Genomic DNA, 26,457 nt, shown 5'->3' on the forward strand with positions numbered 1-26,457 from the left:
AAAAAAATATCACATTCTAGGTAGAGGTGGGCAACAATGGCAAAAGCATAATAACACCATTTTCATTTTTAATTTCTTGCCTTTAAGAGGTGAATAAAGTTATGCTTCTTATTTTTAAAGGTGCACAATGTAACTTTTTGGCAGGGGATCCATCACCTACTTTTTTAATGGGTATGTCTCTGCTCTACCTGGAATGTTCCACAGTCCAGCATTAAACAACTCTGCTTTACATTTATTCAATTACAGGTGCTTTTACTGCTCAAAAATACCTAAAAAAACAGGCATTCTGTCTGTGTGCGCGAGTTGCCTCTCCATAGATCTGACCTGTAACTGGATCTGGTTTAATCTCCATGAAGATAGAAAGCTTTGATACCACACTGTGAAACATTCTAGACAAAGCAATAACATCTCCATGGATAAAAGTAGAGTATTTGATGGACAGAAATGTTACATAATAATGCACCTTTAAAGTTCACTGTGATTGGTTAAATCCAGCTGTCACTCAGTCAAGTCCTTACAGAAACAAACCAAAAGGAGAAGTTGGTGGGACTTAGTATGAGCAGATAGCAGAGCAGATGATGTAACTGCAATTACAGAATAATGACTTTTATCAACATAGTGTCCAGGCCTCCAGAGAGGATTTTGATAAGGAACAACATTTTTACATGGCTTAAAAACTCAATGTAGCTTAATCTATGGCATTTAAAGTAGTTGTCATTAACACGTTCATATTTCACGTGTATTATTTCTGGTGTGTTTGCCTTGGCTCTCGGTGGACTCGCACAGGTGTTTTGTGCATTACATGGAGTTGTGTTGTTAATGAACTCTCTCACACAGTCTGACAGTGCATTGTTTGAGTGCAGCTGCTTTGGCCATTTCCTCTCAGTGTTCCTCAATGAGCCTGAATGTCCCCGATCCAGAGGCCTGATAACACTGCACTACATGTACTACCACTATTACTGCAAACGCTACCACTATTACTACATACACTACCACTACAACTGCATACACAGCCATTAACACTACATAATTTACTACTACCACTATTACAGCAAACTCTACCACTACTGCTGCATATACAACCATTAACACTACTACTATATACTACCACTACTACTAAATACACTATCACTACTACTGCATACACTACCACTACATGTACTACTTCTACCACATACACTACCACTTTTACTGCATACGGTACCACTACCACATCATACACTACAACTACTAGTGCATACGCTACCATTAACACTACATACACTAATACTATATACTACCACTACTTCCGAATACACTATCACTACTACTACTGCATACACTACCACCATCACTACATACACTACCACTACTACTGCATACAGTACCACTACTACTGCACACATTACCACTGTATACACTACTACTGCAGACACTACCACTACTACTGCATACACTACCACTTCATGTACCTTTTCTACTGCATACACTACCACTACTACTGCATACACTACCATTAACATTACATACAGTACCAATATATACACTACCACTACATGTACTACTTCTACTACATACAGTAACACTACCACTGCATACACTACCACTACTACTACATACACTTCCACTACATACTGCATGCATTATGCATTACTATTACCACTATAAACAATACCACTACCACTGCAAGCATTACCACTACTACTGCATACACTACCACTTCCACTGCATACATTACCACTACTACTACATACACTACCACTATCACTACATATACAACTGCATACTCTAAAACTACCACTACTATTGCATACACTATCACTGCATACACTACCACTAACGCAGTGTACACAGTTTGACAACACCACACCACATACACCACTACATACACTTCCACTACCACTACATACACTATCACTACTACATACATTACCACTACATATAAGTCCACTACCACTACATAGACTAAGGTCCTTTTCAGAAAAGCCCCCGAGCAGCCACAAGATTACATATGAATGATTACATATAAATACTGCAGACTTATGTGAGCTCTGTGTTCTTTGCTGTGGTTTACATGTCAGACTATGGTGTGTGGGTAACAGGAGCATGCATTCACAAAGTTTTATTTAGTGAAACACTTCAAATAAACACAACATCTGTCCTGTCACCGGGACTCTGATCTGAAGCCACCTCAGCGTTCTCAGGCTTGTGGAGCGTCCAAACTGATTTCAGTCTTTTCCTTTTCCCCTCAGCTGTAGGCGCCTCTTCTTGCTGACGATCCAGAGGAGGATTTGGGCATTTTACACACACCTAATGCTAATAGTGTAGTTGAGTGCTCAAGTTACTCTCTTTTGACAAGTCTGACCAGAAAAATACCAGAAAAACTCGGAAATCTTTCGACTAATTTCCAAAATAATTTACAACTTTTCACTCAACACCAGAACTCAAATTGTACTTTGTGGTCAGACATTGGCAGCTGTACATTTTGAATAATCACACTGGAGTCTATTCCTTTTAGGATTTAAACAGTTTGAGAAATACATGATAAATATCGCAGATAAAAATCAGTATTGTTATTTTAATCTGACAATTGTTGAAAAATGGAGCTGCCTGCTGTCTGCAATTTGTATTAAAAATTTAAATTACCTCAACACATGGAACAAAAGTCAAGAAATAACATACAGCATGCAATGACCTTGTCTAACCTGGAATGACTGTTCAAGCAAGCTATATGTTGGAGGTACAGAAATGGTCCTTTTATTTTGTCCACAAATAGCTAAAGAGGTCAAGAATAGGTGATATTTATTTGCCTGGTGTCTTGCAGCTTTCAATTGGATTCACCACACTCCTTAATCTTATCATTTAAATTTACACTAGAATAATTTAGATTATTTCAGCCTTGGAACTGCCAGTCTCCACTGAGCTAAAGATAAAAGGGAACTGTTAACTTGAAAACTAACGCTTCATGACATCATACGTTAGAGCAGACCACTTTGAGCTTTGGCGAGTCAGACTAAAAATGCAGCTTTATTCAAACATATGTGGATAAAACAAAATGCAACTCCAGGTGTTTTTGAGGATGTAACAACTTTCTAAAAATGTCTTAAAGCTCACGAGAGTCCATTTTCCATAATATGGGACTAAACAACTCAATATGAAAACAAAACTTTATTGGGGAAATTGGGTGAAGTAATCTTTCAGTTTAACTTTTGAATTTTGTTTTTGCCTGGAATTGTAGTTCTAATGTTTCATATAAAGGTGCACAATGTAACTTTTCTCGTGAGTGGTCAGTCATGCTTGTTTCCTAGGAGACAGCATTGCTGTACCTGAGATATATGACTGTATGATATTAAACTTATTTCACTTGCATATATTCAATTAAATGTTTTTATTGCTAAAAACAAGTACTGTGAGTGGGCTCGCCTTTCCACAGATTTGACTTGTAACTTGGGCTGATGGTGTCACTTAACCTCATGGAGATGTTAATGATTTGTCTGGGATGTTCCACAGTATGGCATTAAAATTCTCTATTGTCCATTTATTAAATTTCAGAATTCTTATTACATGCAGCAGGGTCACCTCTCCACTGTCCTCAACTGTAACTTGATCTGATGATATCATCTGCTTGTCTGCATGTCTTCAAGTTTATTGTCATATTTTGGAAATTAACTGATGTCACATCTTCTGCTAGAAACATCACATGATCTCTTGTGAGCTTTAAGCCATGTTATAATGTTACTTCATCAAAAACATCTCTGGAAACAGGCCCGGGTGCAGACCGAACCGGCTGAAAGTGCATTTGAGTTTCAAAGGAGTGCAAACATAATACGCTTCCATTAAGTGGCATTATTTTAGGCACATGAAATGAGGGTGTAAACATTTTGAACTCAGGTTGCAGTGCACTCTTTTGTACCCCTGCTGACCCGGGCCTGCCTGGAGTTGTATTTTCTGTTCATGTCGTGCTAGTTTTCAACTTAACAGCAACAACCTTTAACCTTTAGTTTCTAGGGCGGAAATTATCCAGATGATTCTAGTGAAGGTGTATGGAGTTTAAAAACGTTGTATGCAGTGTTTTCCGTTTGAAGGACTCAGCCTAAATATGCAGGATTTGTGTGTTAAACTTGTGTGAATGAAACAAAACAATACAACGTTACACAGATGAGAAATTGCGTAATATGGGCCCTTTAAGGCTAACAACTCTATTCCATTGACCACTGAAGGGCTACGTCAGGTAAACAGATTGAAAGCGCAGCCTTGTCACAGATATTTGAACCAAATGTCAAGCTAGCTGACACATAGAACCACTCAATAGTGTTTGATTGCTTTTGGACCTTGTTGTAAGGAAACTTCTTGATGCCATTACCTTTTAGTTGTGGTATAAAATGATCCAAGGTTGAATCTGAGTACAGTTTGCCTGGCAGTAACCGCGGTAACAGCTTAGAGTCTTTTTTGAGGTTTCACAACGCATTCTTTCACTCTACAAATTTTCCTAAATGATATTGTTGGCCGCGTACCCAGACTACCGACCACAAGTTTGGACATTTACATAGATTTCACAGTACGTCATTGGAACAGCAGATGCTTGCATGTTTTACAATTCATCCTGACTTCTTAAACGCACTAGCTTGCATTGATTTGAAAGACATATGGAAAGGTTTGCATGCATTGCCGGAGCTGTGCTAATAGTGTTTCCGCGGTTAGCTTAGCCACCCTCACAGTTGTGCTGATGTGAGTTGGCAGGGCGGGAGGTTTTTGGCAGGCTTTTAAAGGCTTCTCTGCCCTGGGCGTGTAGGAGGGTTAGAGACACGGTGCTAAAATGGATCATTTGTTCTTAGACTGACGTTAAGTGTCTGAGTGTCTGTGGCTGTCTGCTGCTTATTTGTTTAATGGCCTAACACCTGCTCTGACATACAGACGATTAGAAATGCTCCGCAGATGCCAGACTATTTTTCTTTACATTCATCATTGCAGCAAAATAGACACATGGGCTTTAATTGACTTTAGTTCGCAATATATTTGATTAGTTTGACTAGTTAAATATTAGCCTGATTGATCAGCCGGCTTTCACTTCATAGAATCAGTCTGACCTCGCAGTGTTAGAATTCGTTCGCTCGTTTTTTTTTTTTTTCATTTAACCAATCGCTGCTATTTGGTCGTCACATATGTAATGCACCGCTAATGGGGTTAACTGGTAAAATTAAGCTTTTCCCAAATTCTGTAGGAAGACGGGCAATAACGTCTTTCCCCTTGATGAAATTCACCAAACATTCTCTTTATTCTGGCTTTAAATCCTTGATCTCAGGAATCATTGAAAACACAGAATGTATGGTTCTTCGCTGATTGGCTGGTGCCCAAACTCACACTTCCAGGGTTTTTGCGAACCGTCTAGTGTATTCTGATTCCTGACCTAGTTGCTGGAAAGAAATGCAACTGAGCCGAGGCACTAGGTGGTGCCAGCCTGGCTATTTAAATATTGGTCTGAAACTGCAAATATTTTTTCTTTAACTCAACATTTTTCACTGATTTTTGAACCAGAGGGCCAAAGACTGGTGGTCAAAACAGCAGATCATTCAGCTGGATGCACTTTACATAGTTTTGACACAGCCACCATACATTTAATCTATAAGTTTTGACACATTCATTTCAGGTCTTTATCACAATGCAGCGTGGTTTTATTGAGGTTATAGGGATTAGAGACATGCACGGATGACATGGATTACATGATGAAAAATTATATTTTAATTAAATTCAGGCAGGTGGCTGTTTAACTACAGTTTAGAATTTTCATCAAAAACCATGGGTGCAAATGGATAGTGGATGGATGATGAGTTTTGTGATGTGGTTGCGTTTGAAAAAATAGCCCATCTGCACATCTCTATAGGGATAGAATTACTCCAATTTGCTCTTAAAATTAATGCCTATGATCAGCTGGGTCATTTCAGCAGAAGACTTGAGGGCCGATAAAAATTGGTTTTAGGGCTGCTTTTGATCCCAGGCCATAGTTTGGACACCCCTCCTCTAGATTCTTATGTACAGACCTCTCTAAGTTTCATACTTTGACAATTTGGGCTACACTCTGCCAACCTTCCTCAGAGTGGTAATATGATGTTGCTGTGTCATTTCTCATCATCTGATTTAAACCTCTTGGAGCAATAGGACGACAGCGCCATCTGCAGTCTGACTTCTTCAGAATGCTTCCCAGGTGCGACGGAGTAGGTACGCCTCCTCATCCCAAATTAGAGTCCGGTGGTCCAAATTTTGTGTAAATCATCTGACCAGAGTGTAGCTGAAATGTATGATATGAAACTTATAGAGGTCTGTACATAAGAATCTAATGTATAAAGAATACAAGACCTAATCAACCTAATCTGACTATTAAGTATGAATGGTGTGTGAATTTTAGTGAACATTTCTGTTCTGCACATTTAGTGGTGCCAAGCTTCTGCTGCCATAGCTGCCCTGGAGCAGACTGACAGAGACCTGGCTGTCATAATATACCAATGGCTTCTCCAACAAACACATATTGCTCAAAAACAGACAGTCAGCCTTCCGGTCAACCACTTGAGCCATTGTTGACCCTGTATTGAATTACTTTTAACTTTCAGCTTTTTTTTTTTTTAACTCTGGCTCATAATTCCACCCTGATGTTAATACAGTTTATCTCCCTGGAGATCTGCGAAAAACTCCTACGCCTATGATCACAGTCCAAACGAGCTGCTAATATGGGCAGTGTGTGGAGGACTAAAGGAGACTGAGAGGAGAAGTATGGCAGGTCTGGATCAATGAGGAACAGTTGGTCTGACAGACACAAACACTTCAGACTCAAAGCCTGCAGCCAGTTTTTTGCAAGTTTATTTATTCATTCATTTATTCCTTACAGCTTTAATTTAATTGGTTTTATAATGAGAATAATACAATACAGTTGACTATGACATTGAGAAAGTTGTTTACTCCAGGCAGCAATGATATCCGTGTGCACACTGAGACTAAGCAGATAACCGCACTAAGCTCCACTTCATTCTTAAGGCTTTGGTCATGTTTTGGACTCTCTGAAAGCCAAAACACTCGAGGGTTTTGTGGCGAGGTTTGATGTCTGAAATATCACCTCCAAGTTTGGGTGCTCATTATATCGAACAGTGAGTGTGATACTGGCAACTGAAATAATGGTTGAGAAACGTGAACATACTGTTTGGTGAAACTATCTGAATTTTTTATATTATTTTTTTTTACATTAACTGAGAGGAAAGTGCTTTTATTTCACAGTAAGGAGGCCCTGTACTTGACCCTAGCATGAAATGAAAGGATGGATCAAATGCACAGGACCTAAGGAGATACAGGACTTCACCAGTTATTCTTTCCATAAACAAAATCTAGATTAAACTAGGACTGCATTGCAATACATACATATACATTGCAATTGCATCAACATGACAATTTGAGGTTGCAATTACTTAAATAATAGAATGTATTCTGCAAACAGAACAAAGTATCCTGTCTTTTTATTGAAAGATATTGTATTTGCAGGTTTGACCTCGACTAACTTGTTCAGTTCTCTCTCAAATGTTAACACTCCTGGAGTTGTTTACAATGTGCACCCTGAATCCTACTTAATAAACCATAAACATAAACATGACCATGGATTTCAGAATGATGAAAAATGAAGACTTTATATCTCTTGGGAAAAAATGCTCAAAATGTTCACAATCGAATCACATTTGCAATACGTCGTATTATTGTGCAGCTCTATAACAATGTCACACTGGCTTAACTTAGCTCCTTTCCTCAACCTCCTTTATACACTTTCTTTTATAGTTATAATCATAGATCCATGCTTATATCCTTGGTAGAGATAAAGGTGGAGTTACAAGTTACCTATCAAATCTGTGGCAATAGTGCTCAGTCAGAATGCCTGTTTTTCATAACTTAAAAATGAGCTAAAACCACTTGAGTAAATGTAAGCTAAATCAGTTTATTATCATATTGTGGAACATTCTGAGCAGAACAATGACATATCCATAGAAAGCAGGTGACAGACCCCCAACTGAAAAGTTATATACCGTATTTTTGTCAGACTATAAGTCACACTTTTTTCCATGGGTGGTCATGCGACTTATACTTCAATATATATATTATAACATATATATCGCTTGTGTGTCAGTATCAGCTACTCCTATTACTCCTGTCACTTGGCTCTACTGCGCATGTCTCCTGCAGAAAGAGCCACTGTCCTGTCTGGTATCATGTCAGTCAATCGCACCATTACTTCTGTAGCATTGAACATTTAAAAGTTAAACAAACTGATTAAGACAACTAAGAAGACTGAACATAAATGCCCCCAACAAGAAAATCATAGTTTGCAGATTACAAGCTGCAAGTAGTGAAACATGCAGCCGGAAACGGTAATCGAGCAGCAGAAAAGTTTGGAGTGAGCGAAAAACTTGTGACAAAGGGGAGGGTGCACCATGAAACTTTCCTGGAAGTAATTGGATGGATTGACAAAACCTGGACTCCATCTTAAATTTGAAGTTTACGTGACTTCAGTGACAACCGAAACCATCCTGTCGGGATTCAGAAAGGCCAGAATAATTCTAAGTGGAACTGATGCTGAGTCTGACGACAGCTACGCAGAAGAGGAAGCGGCACTCTGTCTACCTCCGAAGATCGCCAAGTTGCTCAGAAGTGACATCAAGGATGAAGAATTCAATGGATTTAGTGATTTGGAGTGAGATGGAGAGTTTGGTAAACATGTTCTGTTCTGTTGTTTAGGCTCTAGTTATCTGAATAACTGTTCATATGTGACGTTAACAGTCTGTTGTTCTCTTTTCTGTTGTTATTACTATAATTTGCCTTTCAAGATGAAATGCCGGTTCCTGGTCTGTGATTGTATAAAATCATTTTGGAGCGACTTATAGTCCAAAAAATACGGTAGTGCACCTTTAAACGACTGCAATCTCTTTTTACCATTAAATGTGTTGGTGCTAAAAAAGAGGAAATTGTAAACATGTTTTCAGTCAGCTGATGGACGTGGAAGTGACATTACACTTAACAACTCTAGTCTGTTTTAGAACTCACAGCTACTTTCTGTATTTTTTAACCTTTCTTTCAACTTTTTTTTCCCCCACAAACTGCCACTTAACTGATGTAAAACTATGATAAATATTTACTAGGAACTACCCTCCAAACCCAGGAATAATTCGAAAAACATGAGGACCTGTCATATGCCCATTAAGCCTGCTCTTTTATCCGAGGCCAGGTCACATAGTCTGAGGTCAGCTTTCATCACCTCCTCGTCACAAAGCGGCCGCATCTGAAACACACACAGACATACAGGCTAATTAGTTTCACTGGTTTGTGGAGTGCTGGTATTCTCTGAGAAGATAGGCCAGAATATAAGAAATGTAAGAACTAGAAAGCGTCATAGTCTTGGTACATTTAACACACTGAGATGGAGGGCAGGTAATATATGTGTAATTAGTGGGTCTATCCACATGAAACAAAAACTGCCATTCAAAGTGTTTGTCAATATAAATGCCCAAATCCATCATCAAATTATATAAAGTGAACATAACCTTTTAAGTTAAAGTGTGAGTGAATAAGGATGTGCAAGTCCAGCATGGTTCAGTGGTTCTATTTTGCTAACTGGGTAGTCGGTGTAGATATCTGGATGATTTTTTCACAAATTTATACTGAGCAGAGATGGTGCAGAGCTCAAAATTTGTGTTTCTGTTTGTTTACATGGCAGCTAGAACCAACATGGGGCTGGTCACGTTGTCTGGCAAAATAAATTAAAATACATAAAAGTTAAAAATAAAGATTGGGAAAGTGAACATGAATTATCAAATTTCACAAAGTTCTGCAATGGATTTATATTAGAAAGACTGGTGATATGAAAAAAATGAAATAAAATAATGAAATAACATCACTGCTTTTCCCCCTAGCAGCCTAGACTTCATCTGCCTAAACTATTTGTCACACCTCATCTCTCTGAGTTGAAGGGTCTGGTGGTGGATATATATTTGATGTAATCTTTAATGTTCTGACAGTGATAATAATGTTGTTTTTGTGTGTCCACAGCTGTTTGAGATCACCGTTCCCATCACTCAGAACACCAAACCTGTGACCATCAGTGTGGCCAATCACACCCAGTGCAGCTGCCTCTCCAAACTGGACGTGTTCAAACAAGTGCACAGCATCATCCGCCGAGCTCTACCCGAGTGAGGACTTCTTTATTTATACTTCTATCTTAATGTATTTATCTTGACTGAGACAGGACTTGTCTAAAATTTAAAACTCACTTAGAATGAGATTATGATACTGCCCCTAAATCAGTACTTTCTGGACCATAGTAAAAGCTCCCAAACATGGTGGAAAATAAAAGGAACAGAAGCCTTTATTGTCCCTGTAGGACATTTGTCCTCTGCATTTGACTCTTGCTACAATGCCACTGGAGTAATCTGTCAGGAGCAGGGGACCAAGATCCAAATCTTAAGTTTGTCTTGGTCAGGACTACCTCAGCTGGAGGATTTTATCTACTGTGCATGTTTTGTGTTGATGGAGAGAGGTGTCTGGAGGAAACTCTCAGACACAGGGAGAAACATGCAAACTTTGCACACAAAAGGCCCACTGAGGTCCAGGGAACACGGAATCTTCTTGCTGTGAGGCAAAATTAGTCACTCAGTCAGCATGCAGCCAAACAAACCAAAACATGCAAATAGGTAACATCCTCCAGCTAAGGAGGTCCCGTCTAACTAAAGATCTGTAGGTGGGTCCTCAAGCACTGCACAGTGGAGCCCACTGCTCCTAACAGGAGGAGAAGCACTTTGTGCATTTGTGGATGGGGACTGCACTTTTCTCTTAAGTGGATTTAGCAAACGTTTGATTTCTGTGCTTGCTCTGCTTGTTGTGGCATTTTGCCCAGTCAGTGTGAAGTATTTGTCTGAGCGTTTTCCTCAAACACTCCAAACTAGAGTAATCCTAGATTGATAATGTGCTGAACTCAACGCAAAGTGCTACATATGAGTTCTGCCAAGAAAAAAGAAATACTCTATTAACAGATACAATTGCTTTAAAATAATATTGCCAACAGTTACACTTGACGTTTATATCACTCAACAACTATGTAGTCTAATCAAGATTCATAGTCAGATTTCAAGTCATTTTATGTTAGTTACAGATAGATATTTGAAGATGGATCTTCTGAAATGTAAATTCAATCTCTATTACAACTCACATTCTTCTAAGACTCTGCATATCAAATTATCCATACCTTCTTCTCCTCTCTCTGTCCCACTTCTTCTCTCATTCTCTCCCTTCTGTCTCCCACCCCTCTCTCCGTCTGTGTGCATGTTGTGGTCATGTCCTCATTATGCTTCCCAGGATTATATTTCCTCCCTGTGCTCAATAGTGACTGAAGTTTGAGCTCAGGTTAGCTTTGGGATGATAGGGTCAGGCCTGTTGTGTTTGGGACAAGTCTCCAGGAAATGAACTAAAAGTCGGTCCAGAAGCCTGCGTGATACCTCCAACCCAACATTTGTTATTCATTTGTACATTTTATTTTTGTACATTTATTTCCATAGGCCTCTCTTGTTTTCAATTCATAATCCACGTCTACTCCCTCTTTGCTTTCACAGACAGCCAAAACAAATAGGATTAATTATGGACAGTGCAGAAGAATTTATGAGACTTACTTTGAGAAATGGCTTTATTGGTCATTTGTAGAGCCCACAAAATGTACAGTACATCCATGTATTTTATTATGTTAAGGCTGGGAAATAAATCTGTTAGCGTTTTTTAATCCAACTATTCTACATGGATTACCTAGAAAAAAACAAATGCAATTATTATAAAAGGTTTTGCAAATTATTAAAGGCACACTATGTAACTTTTTTGTTAAGAGGTAAGCCATCTGCTTGTTGACAATTTCTATACTTTGCCGGGAATGTTCCACAGTATGACATTAAACCTAATTTATTTATTGCTCAAAAACAGCATGGAAAATATGCATTCTTACATTCTTACTGTGATTGTGGACAGTCTCTTAAACTGTTACTTGCATCTCTCCATGGAGATACACAAATATTACTGTGGAACATTCCAGAGTATAGCATCTCAGTGGGGGCAAGCAGGTAATATAGTGCATCTTTAAAGATCCTATATTATGCAAAATTGACTCATGACATTTAACCCATGTTAAAATGTTGTCACCATATCAAAAACATACCTGGAGTTGTGTTTTGTTTCATTCACACACGTCTGAGTAACTCTTTATTATTAGTCTGTCTACATCTATAAGCTCAAAATGCTCTGTTCCAACTTGCGATGTCATGTAGTGGTAGTTTTCAAGTTACCTGGGTCGTAAGGGCAGTGGTCTAAGCAGGGACTCCCAGACTTCCTTCACCCCAGACACGTCCTCCAGCTCCTCCGGAGGAACCCCGAGGCGTTCCCAGGCCAGCCGAGAGACATAGTCCCTCCAGCGTGTCCTGGGTTTTCCCCGGGGCCTCCTCCCGGTGGGACATGCCTGGAAGGCTTCCAGATCGAAGCACGCAGGAGGCATCCGGAACAGATGCCCAAGCCACCTCAGCTGACTCCTCTCAACATGGAGGAGCAGCTCTACTTCGAGCTCCTCCTGTGTGACTGAGCTCCTCACCCTATCTCTAAGGGAGCTCCCAGCCACCCTGTGGTGGAAACTCATTTCTTCCACTTGTATCCGCGATCTTGTCCTTTCAGTCATTACCCAGAGCTCATAACCATAGGAGAGGGGAGGAACGTAGATTGAGCCACAACAGTCCAATACAGCGACCACATTACTGCCGACGCGTGAAATGATCCAGTATGTATTATAAACACAGAGGAGCACTTCCTGTATTACCACATGACATCACAAGGTGGAACAGAGACAAGAACTTAGCTTAAATATGCAGGATTTGTGTGTTGTGAAAATGTGTGAATGAAACAAAATACAACCCCAGGTTTGTGATGAGGAAACAACATTATAACGTAGATCAGAAAATAGCGTAATATGGGGGTGATACACAGCTCATAACTTTAAAACAATATATGTATTTTTGCAAAGTTTAAGTTGGATATGGTTGGTGCGACAGACAATAAAAAGAGTTATGTTATCCATGTTATAACCTCCCCTTGACTACTGTCCATAAAGACAAAAGTGGATTCATACATGTATCATCTGTCCTTCAGGTCTGTTTGAAAAATGGTCTGTAGAAACATTCATTCATTAAACTGACAAAGCTAATTAAGCAGTAGGGGCAAGACTCTCTGTGTGTCTCTGCTTGAACTTTAACACCAGACCACTGTTAGTTTAACTCTCAGGTGGTGGTCTGCACACAGCCCCTCCTCACATTATATGGACAGAGGAGGGAGTCTCTTAGTGGGAAAAAGACCAATGATGACAAATGCGGAATGTGCAATCATAAATTTCACGAATCTTTGTAATCATTTATAAAGAAACAGTCTGAAGGCAACAGTGACTATGTACAGAATCCAGACATCTGACTAAAATGTAAGGATGAAAATCTACAAGAAATGTGTAACAAACAACAACAAAAAATAGAAAATACTATATATAGTTCAGTATTGAAGTTGCACACAAACTGATTCAAAATGCTTTACAGAATAAGAAAAAAAACCCAAAAAAAACAAAACAAAAAACAAATCAAAACATAATCATAGTAATAACATTAAGAAAGAAGAGAGTGGTATCAAAACCTTCCAACCTTTCAAAACTGTCAACACAGTTAAACAGAATCGTTTTGAGTCTGGATTTAAACATTTTCAAAGTAGAGGTCTGTCCCACATGTTCAGGGAGACCAGGTTTTAGCAGCATAAAACTGACTTTCAGTGTTTAATCCTGACTCTGGACACCAGCAGGAGGCCGGTCCCTGAGGTCCTCAAAGTGTGAGATTTTTAGAAAAATTCAAAAAATTGTTTAGCACGCCACGTCAACATAAAGCTGCCATTAAGCCAAAGATGTTAATTTTGTCTTCTTATGTACTTTAACGTCTTGGGTTCTTTTTAAAGACAATACAGTAATGTGTATTTACCTTGTCACCGCACACATCACTACCAGCACTGGTGACAGTTCTGAAGAAGGCTTGTAGCTAGCAGCCGAAACATGTCAACAAGGTAAATACACTTTACTATATTGTCTTTAAAAAGAACCCAAGAAATTAAAGATAAAGCTGCCATTGTATCCAACTTTTCGTATAATGGCTAAATAAACCAGATTATTCGTTTTTTACTTCTACTGTATTTTCTGCACTATTAGGCAAGCTCGTAAGCCTCATCATCAAAAAACGACTGCGCGCCCCACAATCCAGAGCACCCTATACAACAATCGACTCGGGTGTCCCAGCACAACTTCAATAAACTACAAAGCCGCACGCAAACACGCACAGAGCAGACAGCGACCGCGCAGCGAAAAACACCCACAGCCACACTCATTACTCCACGCAGACGAGGAATGGAACTGAGGAACGAACTGAAAAAGCGAGTGCAATGTGCCACAACTGAACAACTGAGTCACTGCGAACACGCAAACAATCCAGAGGTCCCGGACAGCACCCTCCCTACACGCCACAACTGAACAAAGCCCAGAGTCAAGTCACCGTAAACGCGTCAAACAAAGTCCCACTGACCCATCCAACTGTTGTGCTTCGTTTAAAGTCTGGTGTGGTTTATTTGTGAAAAAAGTTTGAAAATAGACCATTCAAAGACAGTGTGCCTTATAATCCAGAGCGCCCTATAGTTCAGAAAATACGGTACTTTCAGATAAACATATTGTGAGAAAACAAAGTATTTATTATGTATTTATATTGCTCAAAATTACCTTGAAAATACCTTGAAAACTTGGTTGTGTCATCTGTCTCCATGTAAAGTTAAAGCCATACGTTGGAAGATTCCTAACAAATCCCAGATGTTGTCAAGGCAACACAATAACACCTTGACCAGAAATGTTACAGTGCACTTTATAAACGTAAACGAGACACACTGACGCACTACAAAATTGCCGCCTCCATTATTTTCTATGAGCCAACACAAACCGGGCGCCAGCATGTGGGCAGCTCCGTGTCTGATAACTATTATAAAGTATTTCTTAATCACATAACAATTAGCAAGTGGTCATGTAAAAGTGCATAACAATTCCTGTGAGATCCAAAATGCAGTCATCTATAATAATATGTCTACTGCATGTCTGTACTAAGTGTTTATAGTCATGTTAAATGGAGCGTGTCAGATTAGCAGGGATCTGGAACCACATGTGAAGCTTTTGTCTCACTGGAATGACCAGAGCCACAGTCACACATCATTTCACTTATGTTTTTTGTTATGAATCGCGACGAAAGACAAAAATTCTGGACCAAACAACGGCTCCCTCACTCTCTACCAGCCAAAACCAATGTGCCACCACAACTAATCCAAAACACATTTTCTATTTACTGGAACAACTTGAATTTTGAATAGTAGAAAGAAAAGTATATTTTTCTGACTGGTTTCAAATGTGTCTTTCCTTTTATATTAATTTTAAATGGCTTGGACTCCAAAGTTAAAGATATGCTTTTGTTTAATTCTTTGGCAGATATATTGGCCTGAATTAAAAGTGCATCAGGGATTTGTTTTTGCTTCACTTGAAATTTCCCACAGTATACAACCTCTTTATAGATAAGATATGCTTTAGCAATGACAGCATCTCAAATTCAAGTTTAAAAGGCCTAAATGCGCTGTTTTCTGATTTATATGATGTTGTTTCCCAATCAAAATGTACCTGGAGTTTTGTTTTGTTTCATTCACACATGTTTAAAACACAAAAACTGCATATTTAAGAGGAGTTCATGTCTCAAACAGAAAACACTCTGTTCCACCTTGTGATGTCATGTGGTAATACAGGAAGTGCTCCACTGTGATTTTAAACTCCATACAGCTTTACTAGAATCATCTGGGTGATTTCAGCCCTGGAATTGCCAAAATGTACTGAAAAAAAGAAACTGTTACTGTCAACAATACCACTACATGACATCACAAGGTGGAACAGAGCATTTTGAGCTTTGTAGATTTATGCAGACTAATAATAACCATGTAGATGAAACTAAACACAACTCCAGGTATGTTTTTGATGAGGTAGCAACATTAAAACATGGCTTAAAGCTCACACAAGTTCAATTTGTGTAATATAGGACCACTAATATCCTACAAGCAGACACTGAATCCACCTAAAGCACCTTTAAATTTTGATTTATATGTAAGAGACTACTTCATAAAATTCTCAGTTCAAATCTTTTTGGTTTTGAAAATGCTATAGTCACTCTAAACATTTTAACATGTTTAGAAGTTCCACTTTCATTTTCAACGTTCTGAGGTTCCCCTCCCTTTGCTCTTCGCACTACCGTAAGTCACTCCCTCTTCAGAGCGTTTTCACAGCACAGTCGTGTGCATGCTGCTAATGAAACTACTGCACATCAGGTTTGTCAAGTTGTTGTTCGCAGTTTTGTATCAAGCTTTTGTATATTTATGGAGAACTGTCATGCAGGAGCATGGATGACGTAGGCTTGTGGTCTGAACATTGAACAGAATCTTACTAACCGTAAGTAGGGTTCGAACAGGGCCTGGTAGAGATCACTAAATTAATCAAACATGCATGGATGGCATTTAAAACCTCTTCATGCATGTTTTTGATGAAGGAACAAAGTTGTAACATGGTCGAAAACTCACAAAACTGATTGAGCATAATAGCCCCTCTTTAGGTCCTGTATAATCCTTTTTGCGGTGTGGTGCCACTTCAGAGCGTACAGCAAACACAATTGAAGCATATTTTGTAGCCAGAGAATTTCACAACTTAAACAGTTTGTCTGTCTACTCCTCTGGCCCTGAGTCCAAACTGTTTTCTTCTATTTGTTTCTCTTACTTAATTGGCCGTGTTGGAGTTTGTGAAATTGGGGAGTGTATTTGTCTTGGCTTTTCTCTATGTTTTTACAGTGCATCCAAACAAGTCTTTTCCTGATGTAGGAACTCAAAACAGTACAAATTGTTCAAAGAAATGTGTGTAATTGTAATTGTGTAATTTTGGAAAATAATGTTATTGTGATTTTTTCTGACAAGTGTTGTAATTGCAATTCGATTTGCGATTTATGTTTAAAAAGTAGGATTCTGTTCTGTGCACATTATAGACATCAGCATTTGAGAAAAGAATACTGAAAACTAATACAAGAATCCCATGCATTTCACAATGTGTTGGCGGAGGTCTAAAATACAGGTACAACTTATTTCTGTAAAAAGAAGAAACAAAAATATTATATTGTGTTCTTTGCAGAGGACATTCTATTATCTAAATAATTGCAGACTTTGCAATTTGATAATTGTTTCAACTAAAATTTCTATTTTAATTCGATTGTGATTAACTGTGCATCCGTAAGTCATACTATTAGTCTTACTGATCTTGTTTTATTTAGTTTTTGTTTGGCTTTAACCACCAAAAATGTGACATTGACAAAGCATTGACAAATAACTTTAGTCTGCTATAAAGAAAACTAAATTATTATATATTTTTTTTTCACAATTAAGATTGAACATTCTAGTATCTGAATAACTGCAGTCTTTGCAATTTTACCAACTCAAATTAAGATTTCGATTAGATTGCAATTACTTGTGGAGCCCTAGTGTGTGTGGAAGTTTGAACATGAATCACTCAAACTGAAGTGCATATGACAAGTTAGACTATGCATTTCACTAAAACATAATTCAATTATATGTAAGAATTTGCTAAAAAAACAAAAAAAAACAAAACTTGACTTGTTTTCCCTGTTTTGGCAATTTTAATGACGTTTATAATTTTATTTTTTCGTTGGACATGGCCAGCAGATGTGACATACGTAGAGGTAATTCCATAATTGTTACTTAACAACCATAATGTAAACAAGGGCCAAAGAAAATACAAATATGAAAATCATCTTTAGTTTTTCAAAACAATCTTTAAACTTTCAGAAAATGGTGTTCCTTGAGCTTTGTTCCTATATTTTGGAGGGAATTTTGGGCATTGATGATTCTTTTATGCATCTCCTGAGCTTCAATGATCTTTTTGAACTTTTCCTCACAAGCTGCCACTCTCTTGAGCTTTCCTGTTCAATGGTCATCTTTGTGAAACTGTATAAAAATCACTTCACTCTAATTACAAAGGAGTTGGGCTTTGAAGCACTCTAGGAGGGCACTGAGCAGATGTGTTGAAATCAATAAAGTCACATGAGTAAAAGCTGTTGTGCACAAAGAGGCAGAACAAACAGACTGATCAAAGCTCCTGTGACTCACTATCACTGTGTGTGCTCTGCTAACACCACATGACCTTGGCTTCAGCTGTGACTGTGCTTTTAAGTTTAACTTCACAGAAACAACACAAAACATCACTGCTGTCCTTCCATCACTTGTACTCTTGTCTTGTTGATTTGATTAAAAGTTAAGGTGCACTATGTAACTTTTCTGGTAGATGGTCTGACATCTGCTTTTCTTCTGCTGATGCTTCTTGCTTTGCTTGAAATGTATAACTTATATGTATTTATATTGCTCAAAAATACCTTGAAAAATTTGGTTGTCATCTGTCTCTATGTAAAGTTAAAGCCGTACTTGGGAACGTTCCTGACAAATTCCAGATGCTGTCCAGGCAACGCAATAACACCTCCACCAGAAATCTTATCGTGCACCTTTGTGAAGGCCAACACACACCGAGACACTTTGACGTGCTGCCAAATTGCTGCCTCTATTGTTTTCTATGAGAGTGCACAAACCGAGCTCCAGCCTGCGGGCAGCGCCGTGTCTGATAACACATGCATTTTGCACTTGTATTGTGAGTACAGACATGTCTCTGTTCTGTGACCCAAAGAAACACTGTTGTAAACTTTGAGCATAGACACGAGAGCAGCAGCAGAGGCAGAGACAGCTGTAGTTCAACTCTGGGGAACACGATCTCCAATCTGCTTCTGTCCATGCAGGGAAACTCGGGTCTCTTCCTAATCTCACTATAACCTGCTCAAAGCACCACCTTTGCTCTCCTCTTACATGCTCTCATTTTATAAGTTTCTCATTTTATTTTGACGTTTTAAGTATTTTTATTTCATCTGCAGATAAAACATTCATTGTTAACACTGCCTGTGGTGGCACATTCAGTGTGTGCTGACACGTGGGTTTGAAGCACACCAAATGACACTCCTCTCTCTGGTGTCCTCCGTCTCAAGTAACTTTCATTACTACAAATTCCAAAAACTCCCTACAGTTGTTTTATGTATCCCTGTGCCCGGCCTCTTAACTGAACAAAGCTGAGCCGTGCATCCTGTATCACTAAGAAGGCCTAGCACCATGACCTTTGAACTCCTAAACTGGGCCGTGCATCTTGGGTAATGTGCTCCCAGGTTTCACTCTAGGGTCGTAGAACTCTCAAGTGTAGTATTATGAGTGGTTAAAAACTTGAAATACAATATTTACAGAAACAACACAACATTTCTTGACAGTCTACAGGAAAAAAAAAACTGAATGGGAAATTTACTTCTGGATCCAAGTATTGAGCTGTGTGAGCTTGGCTAGGAAGAATATCATCAATTAAAAGTTGTAGTATCAGAAAATATAATGACATGTATCTATTTTTGTGTTCATGACAGTTGTCCCATAGCCAACCGGACATGTCCCCCTGGTCAGAGCTGGAGCTCCAGAGTGTGTCGCTGTGTGGGTCTGAGCTCTGGAGTTTACTACAACCCTCCTCCTCCTCCTATGTCCAACACAAGACCTGCTCCACAGCACACCGGTGAGTACACTAAGCAATGTTTATTTCATTTCATTACATTACATCATTGCACCAGTACTGTCAAGTCAATAACAAAGCAAATTTTCACATAGCATCAAGACACAAACCATCAAGCCTTGTGGCTAAATCTGGGGCATTTACAAATATTTTCATTACTGTACACTGCTCCAGTCAAACTAAAAAAATATATATATATATTAAAATGGGATAGAATACATAATCATGTACACTAGTGAAAGTACGTAATAAGGCAAAAACCATATATAGTATAGTATGTAACTTTTTGGAGGTGGCACATCACCTGCATGATTTCATGGAAATGGAAAGTTAGAACCATACTTTGGAACATTCTCCATGGAGACACATCATCTTTATGCCATACTGAAACATTATAGCCAATGGAACATTGGAACATACAAGAGTCAGGTTTGTGGAGATGCAAGTCTGCTCGCAGTAAGGACATGTTTCAGTGCAATAAATATAACTAGAATGGTTCATTTAATCTACATCTCCTGTACTAGCAACATCAAAATAATCCAAGAAACATCTAAATTGTTTTTAATTAAAAAAAACCCAAAACAAAACAAAACTGTAAACATGTATACATACATACATACATACATACATACACACATACACAGAGTACTCATGAGTTGCTTCCCCTGTAACCAACATCCTGCCTCTGCCTCTCCTCTTCTGAGATGCTGAGATGAGTAAACCAGACGTGTTTATCAGAGGAAGCTGTTTCATGGATTTCATGCCTGAGCTCTTATTGTACAAACTCTGGCTGATTATTTGGTCTCGTAAATCATTGCAAAGGAAATATAGCAGTTTTAGTGTCCAGGCCAGCAGCTGGGATTTGTGAGTACATAAGTCATACATAAGTACTAGAGTGTGTGTGTGTGTGCGCAAAGTAAACAATGGAAAGATTCAGGAAGAGAGGTCAATGCTGCAGATAGAAGTGCTGAATTTTCTTCTTAAAGGCAAATATCTTTGAATAAGTCATTTTGCAACAGGTTTTTCAGTTTACATATTTTGTTAAAGTTGACCTAGTTTTGTCAGATAATAATTTAATGAGGGTAGTAAATAACAACAGAGGATAATCCATGGACTGAGTTAGCTGGAAGTGATCAGACAGTTTAATCTGTTTTTTCACTTTAAAATTCCAGAGTCAATATTGATACTAAGGAAGAAACTCAATACACCTTCCAATACCACAATGATAATTTAAAAAACACTCTTTATTTTGACCATATTAAGTCATAACAGTATCTTTTTTTTTATCTGTGTTATTCCTCAGTCAAAAGGGGAGCTTCCATGAGCGTATATTAGTCTATTTTTGTTGTGATACAGCTCAAGATCATTCTAAAGCTATTCAGGAAAGGTTCATTTCTGTGAACATGACCTGCTCCACTGTGTGTCTAGTTTGAATATAATAGTTTTAGCATTGATTAGTAAGATTTGTTAGATTTCTGCTACTCTTGACAATGCTCTGTCTTATCAAATAAAATCAAAAAATTGCCCAATATTTCTTAAAAGGAAAATAAAACGCTTACAATTGGTACAACTCACAAGACCATTTTGTATTTCTTTTTCTTTTTCGCAAACCAAGGACAGTCAGCTCCACAGTCAAAGCCCGTATAAGCATTCCGAAGCTAAATTGGATTTTCTGAAGTGGCTCATTTAGAAAACGTGTCTGGCCAAAAGGCATAAAATCGACCCAGGACTCAGACACCTCTGATGGAGCGAGACCCGCCGTCACCCCCAAAGTGTTCAAACATGAGCTGAGTTTGGCCCATTCTCCTGACAGCCCGTGGCCCTCATCCAGTCCAACAGCAGAGAACCAGGAAATATTACCCATAATGCAGCGTGGCGGAGGTCCCAGGACGTGAACAGGTCTGACCCCTTCGTCGTTGGGGTGAGAGGAGATACAGAGAGTGTTACAGAGAAAGATGGATGATGCTCGACGGGTTATGGAACTGTGAGAGGAACCAGTGAGACGTTATAAAAGTTTGATTTAAGAGCGCTATACCTGATTTTTACTGTCCTAAGAGCGGAAAGAAAAACACATCTAGTTCACTTACCTCAGGCATTCTGAGCCTTCTACTTATTCACCATGACAAGTTTATATGCACTTTTCACAACTCCTACAACGACTAGCATGTTAACACACACTTCCTGATGATCAAACAATAAAATGTTTTCTAATTAGATGCAGACAGCAGTTTGACCTCAAGAGCTGCCTATGCAATATATCTGTCCTGGGGCACAAGAGAATTTACTCAAATAGAGTGTTAAAAATTCAATAAGTGACTTGTGCGAGTTTTGATTAATATGTGATTAACTAACTCAACCTGCAAGTCCTGGTGCTTTGAGCCCAGCAGTTATGCCAGCGATGTGATGAAGGGAGTTAGGCTTTAGTCCTTAAAGAAGTTTGTCCACCAGTGTCGTTCCTGCCCAGTTTAAACAGGCTGTGGTTCACCCTCTGATAAAGAAACCTGGCCTTGATTCATCGGTGCTGTCAAATTTCAGGCCAATTTCTAAGCTTCCCTTTCTCTCCAAAATACTGGAGAAAATTGTTTTTATCCAACTGAAATCATTTTTAGATGAGCACAATGATTTAGAAACTTTTCAGTCTGGTTTTAAGAGTCTACACAGCACAGAATCTGAACTTTTGCGTGTTTTTAATGACATATTTATTTCTACTGATGCTGGTGATTCTGTTGTTCTTGTGTTGTTGGATCTGACAGCTGCGTTCGACACAGTGGAACAGGAGATTCTTCTGTCCCGGTTAGAGCACTGGGTGGGGATTCGTGGTCCAGCCCTGCTATGGTTCAGGTCATACCTGACTGATAGACATTTCTGTGTTAGTGTTGGTGATTATGTTTCCTCCTCTACTCCCCTGTCATACGGGGTTCCCCAGGGATCAATTCTAGGGCCTTTGATTTTTTCCCTTTATATGCTCCCTCTGGGCACCATTCTGAGGAAACATGGCATCTCTATCCACTGTTATGCAGATGATAGTCAAATCTATCTGCCATTAAAGAGACATGATCCGCAGGCTGCCAGACCACTTCTAGACTGCATTAGTGACATAAAATCTTGGGTGTCACAAAATTTTTTGCATCTAAATCAGGAAAAATCAGAGGTTATGGTTTTTGGCCCTAGCTCCCTAAATTCTTCTTCTTCTGTAGACCTGGATTCATTAAATCATTTAGTGAAGCCAGTTGTTACAAATTTAGGGGTCAAAATGGACCCAGATCTAAAACTTGATCACCAAATTAGTGCTGTTGTAAAAGCTAGTTTTTTCCAGTTAAGACAACTGGCCAAAATTAAGCCTATTTTGTCAATGGAACATTTTTGAAACTGTCATACATGCGTTTGTGACAACTAGGTTGGATTACTGTAATGCACTTTATGTTGGTGTCAACCAAAATGCACTTTCCCGGTTGCAACGGGTCCAAAACTCAGCGGCTCGACTTTTAACTGAAACCCGGAAACACGAGAGCATCTCACCTGTTTTTGCTTCACTTCATTGGCTCCCAGTGTCTTTTAGAGTTGATTTTAAAATTCTTTTATTCACTTTTAAGTGTTTGCATGGGCTAGTGCCCTCCTACCTCACTGACTTGATCCACCCTTATGTCCCCTCTCGTACTCTCAGGTCTGCAGACCAACTCCAGCTCGCCGTCCCAAAAGCTAAACGTAAACTTCGTGGGGACCGTGCGTTTTCTGTTTCTGCTCCTTGGCTGTGGAACCAGTTGCCATTAGTGATTAGACAGGCCGAGTCTGTACCTGTTTTTAAATCACTCTTAAAAACGTATCTTTTTTCACTGGCTTTTAATAAGTGACATGTATATTCTTGTCGAGTATTTTGCTGTTTTTTAGGTTTTTAGTGGTTGTATTGTATGTGTATCATATATTTTCTTCTATTGTCTGTCCTGTGTTTGTGTACAGCACTTTGGCATACTGTAAAGTTTTTAAAGTGCTTTATAAATAAAGCTGGTATGGTATGGTATGGTAAAGAAGACATATTTGTCCCTGTGTCTATTATATATAGTAGTATGGCACATGTGGATCATGTTATAATTTGAACATCTAAAATTACGTAAAACGACTAAAAACAACTGATATGGAGCACAACACAGAGGACAATGTATGGAGTGAATTAGCTGGAGTTTTAGAAGTGACTGGACAGTTAAATCTAATGTATGAAGACACTGTTCACTTGTAATTCTAACAAACACTTCTACTGGCACACCTGTTATATTGTAGAGGAGAATATTCATTGAAAATTGACTTTTTGTTATAACATTGTTCCCTCATCATTTCTTTTTATTTTTTATTTTTTAATGTGATCCATGCATGCTTGAGTAATCACTCATGGGCACTACGCTCCTCTTGTATAGAACCCCCTCTGCATTTTCAAAACAATAAAAGGTTACATGGTGATCTGAATATGTTATGAGTTAATATAACAATTACCCCTCTTTAAATAACTCAAAGTTAGTCGTGATTTAGGGTTGACTGGCAGTCAGTCCTTTCTCCCTCCTGGGAACGGGCTCACAGCATCTTGTCCACTCCATCCGACTCCAATGTGATCATGGAATATTTGTCCTCTTGAGCCAGAACACTTCAGCCTCCGCCATCTCCACTCTGAACCCATGAGTAATATCACAGAGCACGCCCGCGGTCACCAGCTTTCAGGGTTATATTTAGAAAAGCGATTTCAATTTTCCATCTCGACTCTTTCCCAGTAGAAACAAAAGGAACAAAGTCCTCCAAAAACAATAAAGATGCTTCACTCACATCAGGCCCTCCATGTGAAACTCAAAGGACCAGACAGCCACAAACGTGTCGCTTCGGCCCACTCTGCAGATCCGTCTAGTCCCGTTCATGAAGCATATGTTGATCCAAAGGTCTGACCCGAGCCATTACTGTCACATTCAGTCAAAATCAGGACTAACCACAGTGAGATATGCGTAAGGCTGTAACTGACACTGCACAACTGTCAAAACACTAAGAATATCAGGCAAAAAGAAGCCTGGGAAAATGCTAACGTGAGAAACAAAGTCAGATTCTGTCAGAAAATGAAGTGAAATCATTAAAATTCTCATATCACTCAAAGAAAGCTGAATTTCCTGCCTTTGGTTTCTAGTACTTTACAAATGATTAAACTGGTATACTAAATGCATGAAGAAAAACATCAATCTTACTACCTTCTAACTTCTAACTCTTTTTCCATTGTACAAATACAGCCTCCTTATTGCCTATGTCTATTAATAGCTTGCATGCTTGTACACTGCTTTGCTTATATCACATGTATACATTAAGGCTGAACTTGTGAAGAGTCTGGATGTGGCGGCATGATGGCTGACTGCTTGCATTCATGCTCGCAACAAGAGGGTTGTAGAGCTTAAATGTTTGTCCTAGTGTGTGAGTGGGTTTAATCTGGGCACACTGATTTCTTACCCAGGCTGGCGCTACCTAGTGCCTCAGCTCACTATCATTTCTCTCCAGCAACTAGGTCAGGAATTGGAATTTATTCGACGGTTTGCAAGCACCCTGGAAGTTGTAGACAGCACAATCAGCGAAGAGCTTACTAACCCGAGCTGCGATTGCAGACTGCATACACTATCCTCCTTTGGACGTACTTTGTCATACACAAACTTCACATTTTTTATTGCACCTTTAATTCGCAAGTTCATCTCACAGAATTGACAATAATCATTGACGGACGTGTTGATTCTCTGCTTTGTTTGTTGTTGTGCTGACAGTTACTTACACCACTGAGCGTTCCGGTGCATTACATACGTCACAACCAAACAGCAGCAATTGGTTAAATAAAAAAGTAACCACCTACCATCGAGCGAACAAATCCTAATACTGCGAGGTCATACGGTTTCCACAAAGTGAAACCAGCTGATGAACCAAGCTACTGGTTTCCCCCATCAACCCAATAACATCCACAATAGATCAAATCCCTCATCTTAAGGTAGCACTGTTCAAGAATATCTAAAGATCTGGAGATGGGTTCCACTGCTTTAGACAGGGTTCCCTAGCAGCACTGAAGAATGGGTCAAATTTTCCAACAGGGACAATAAAGAGCATTCATTGTGATAGAGCATTCACCCTCACTGAAGAGTTTGTGGTTTTAATCCCAGCTGTAACCACAGCAAACTGCTCATGTTTCCTTTGGGATGACACGTTACCCGTCTTGATGGTGTGTGAGTTTGTGGATGCAGATTGGCAGGTTGTATACAGGTTATTATACTGTAATTATGTCAGTCTGTCCCGAAGAAGAAGAAGAACTTTGCAGTCAAGTGTAGAGTGAATGAGCAATACTTGAAATATTGATGGAAAATAAAAGTGCTCATCAAAATCACTATTTGTGAACTACTTATTCAACAAGTGATGCATAGAAACCAGAAGGAGCTCATTTAATGACCAATTAAAATTTCATTTTTCAGATTATTCTAAACAGTTTAATTCATCAGATTTACAGGGTCACTCGAGCCACTATGCATATTTATAGCCCAGAAAATAGTGAGTTATGTGATGGTATTTGTGAGTAAATTCCAGCCCTGTAGAGCCTGCGTGTGTCTAACTCGCGAGCGCGAAGAATCTGCCAGAATCACAAAAGAAACCATCTGTGTTTTCTACATAGAGGAATGTCTTGTGTC

At 39.0% G+C, this 26,457-nt stretch overlaps 1 protein-coding gene across 1 annotated transcript in view; it reads left to right on the plus strand.

The window, feature by feature from the left end:
• The window catches only part of vegfc (vascular endothelial growth factor c), an 81,746-nt gene that overhangs the window by 47,253 nt on the left and 8,036 nt on the right, over positions 1 to 26,457 (plus strand). Inside the window, exons 4-5 of the mRNA XM_020932973.2 lie at positions 10,054 to 10,193; positions 19,635 to 19,777. Of these exons, the coding sequence (XP_020788632.2) occupies positions 10,054 to 10,193; positions 19,635 to 19,777 (283 nt within the window). The remainder of the gene's footprint in view (positions 1 to 10,053; positions 10,194 to 19,634; positions 19,778 to 26,457) is intronic.

This window comes from Boleophthalmus pectinirostris, unplaced genomic scaffold, assembly GCF_026225935.1.
Source record: "Boleophthalmus pectinirostris isolate CB_2022bp ecotype Guang Dong unplaced genomic scaffold, ASM2622593v1 HiC_scaffold_22, whole genome shotgun sequence".
In the NCBI taxonomy this organism is placed as follows: domain Eukaryota; kingdom Metazoa; phylum Chordata; class Actinopteri; order Gobiiformes; family Gobiidae; genus Boleophthalmus; species Boleophthalmus pectinirostris.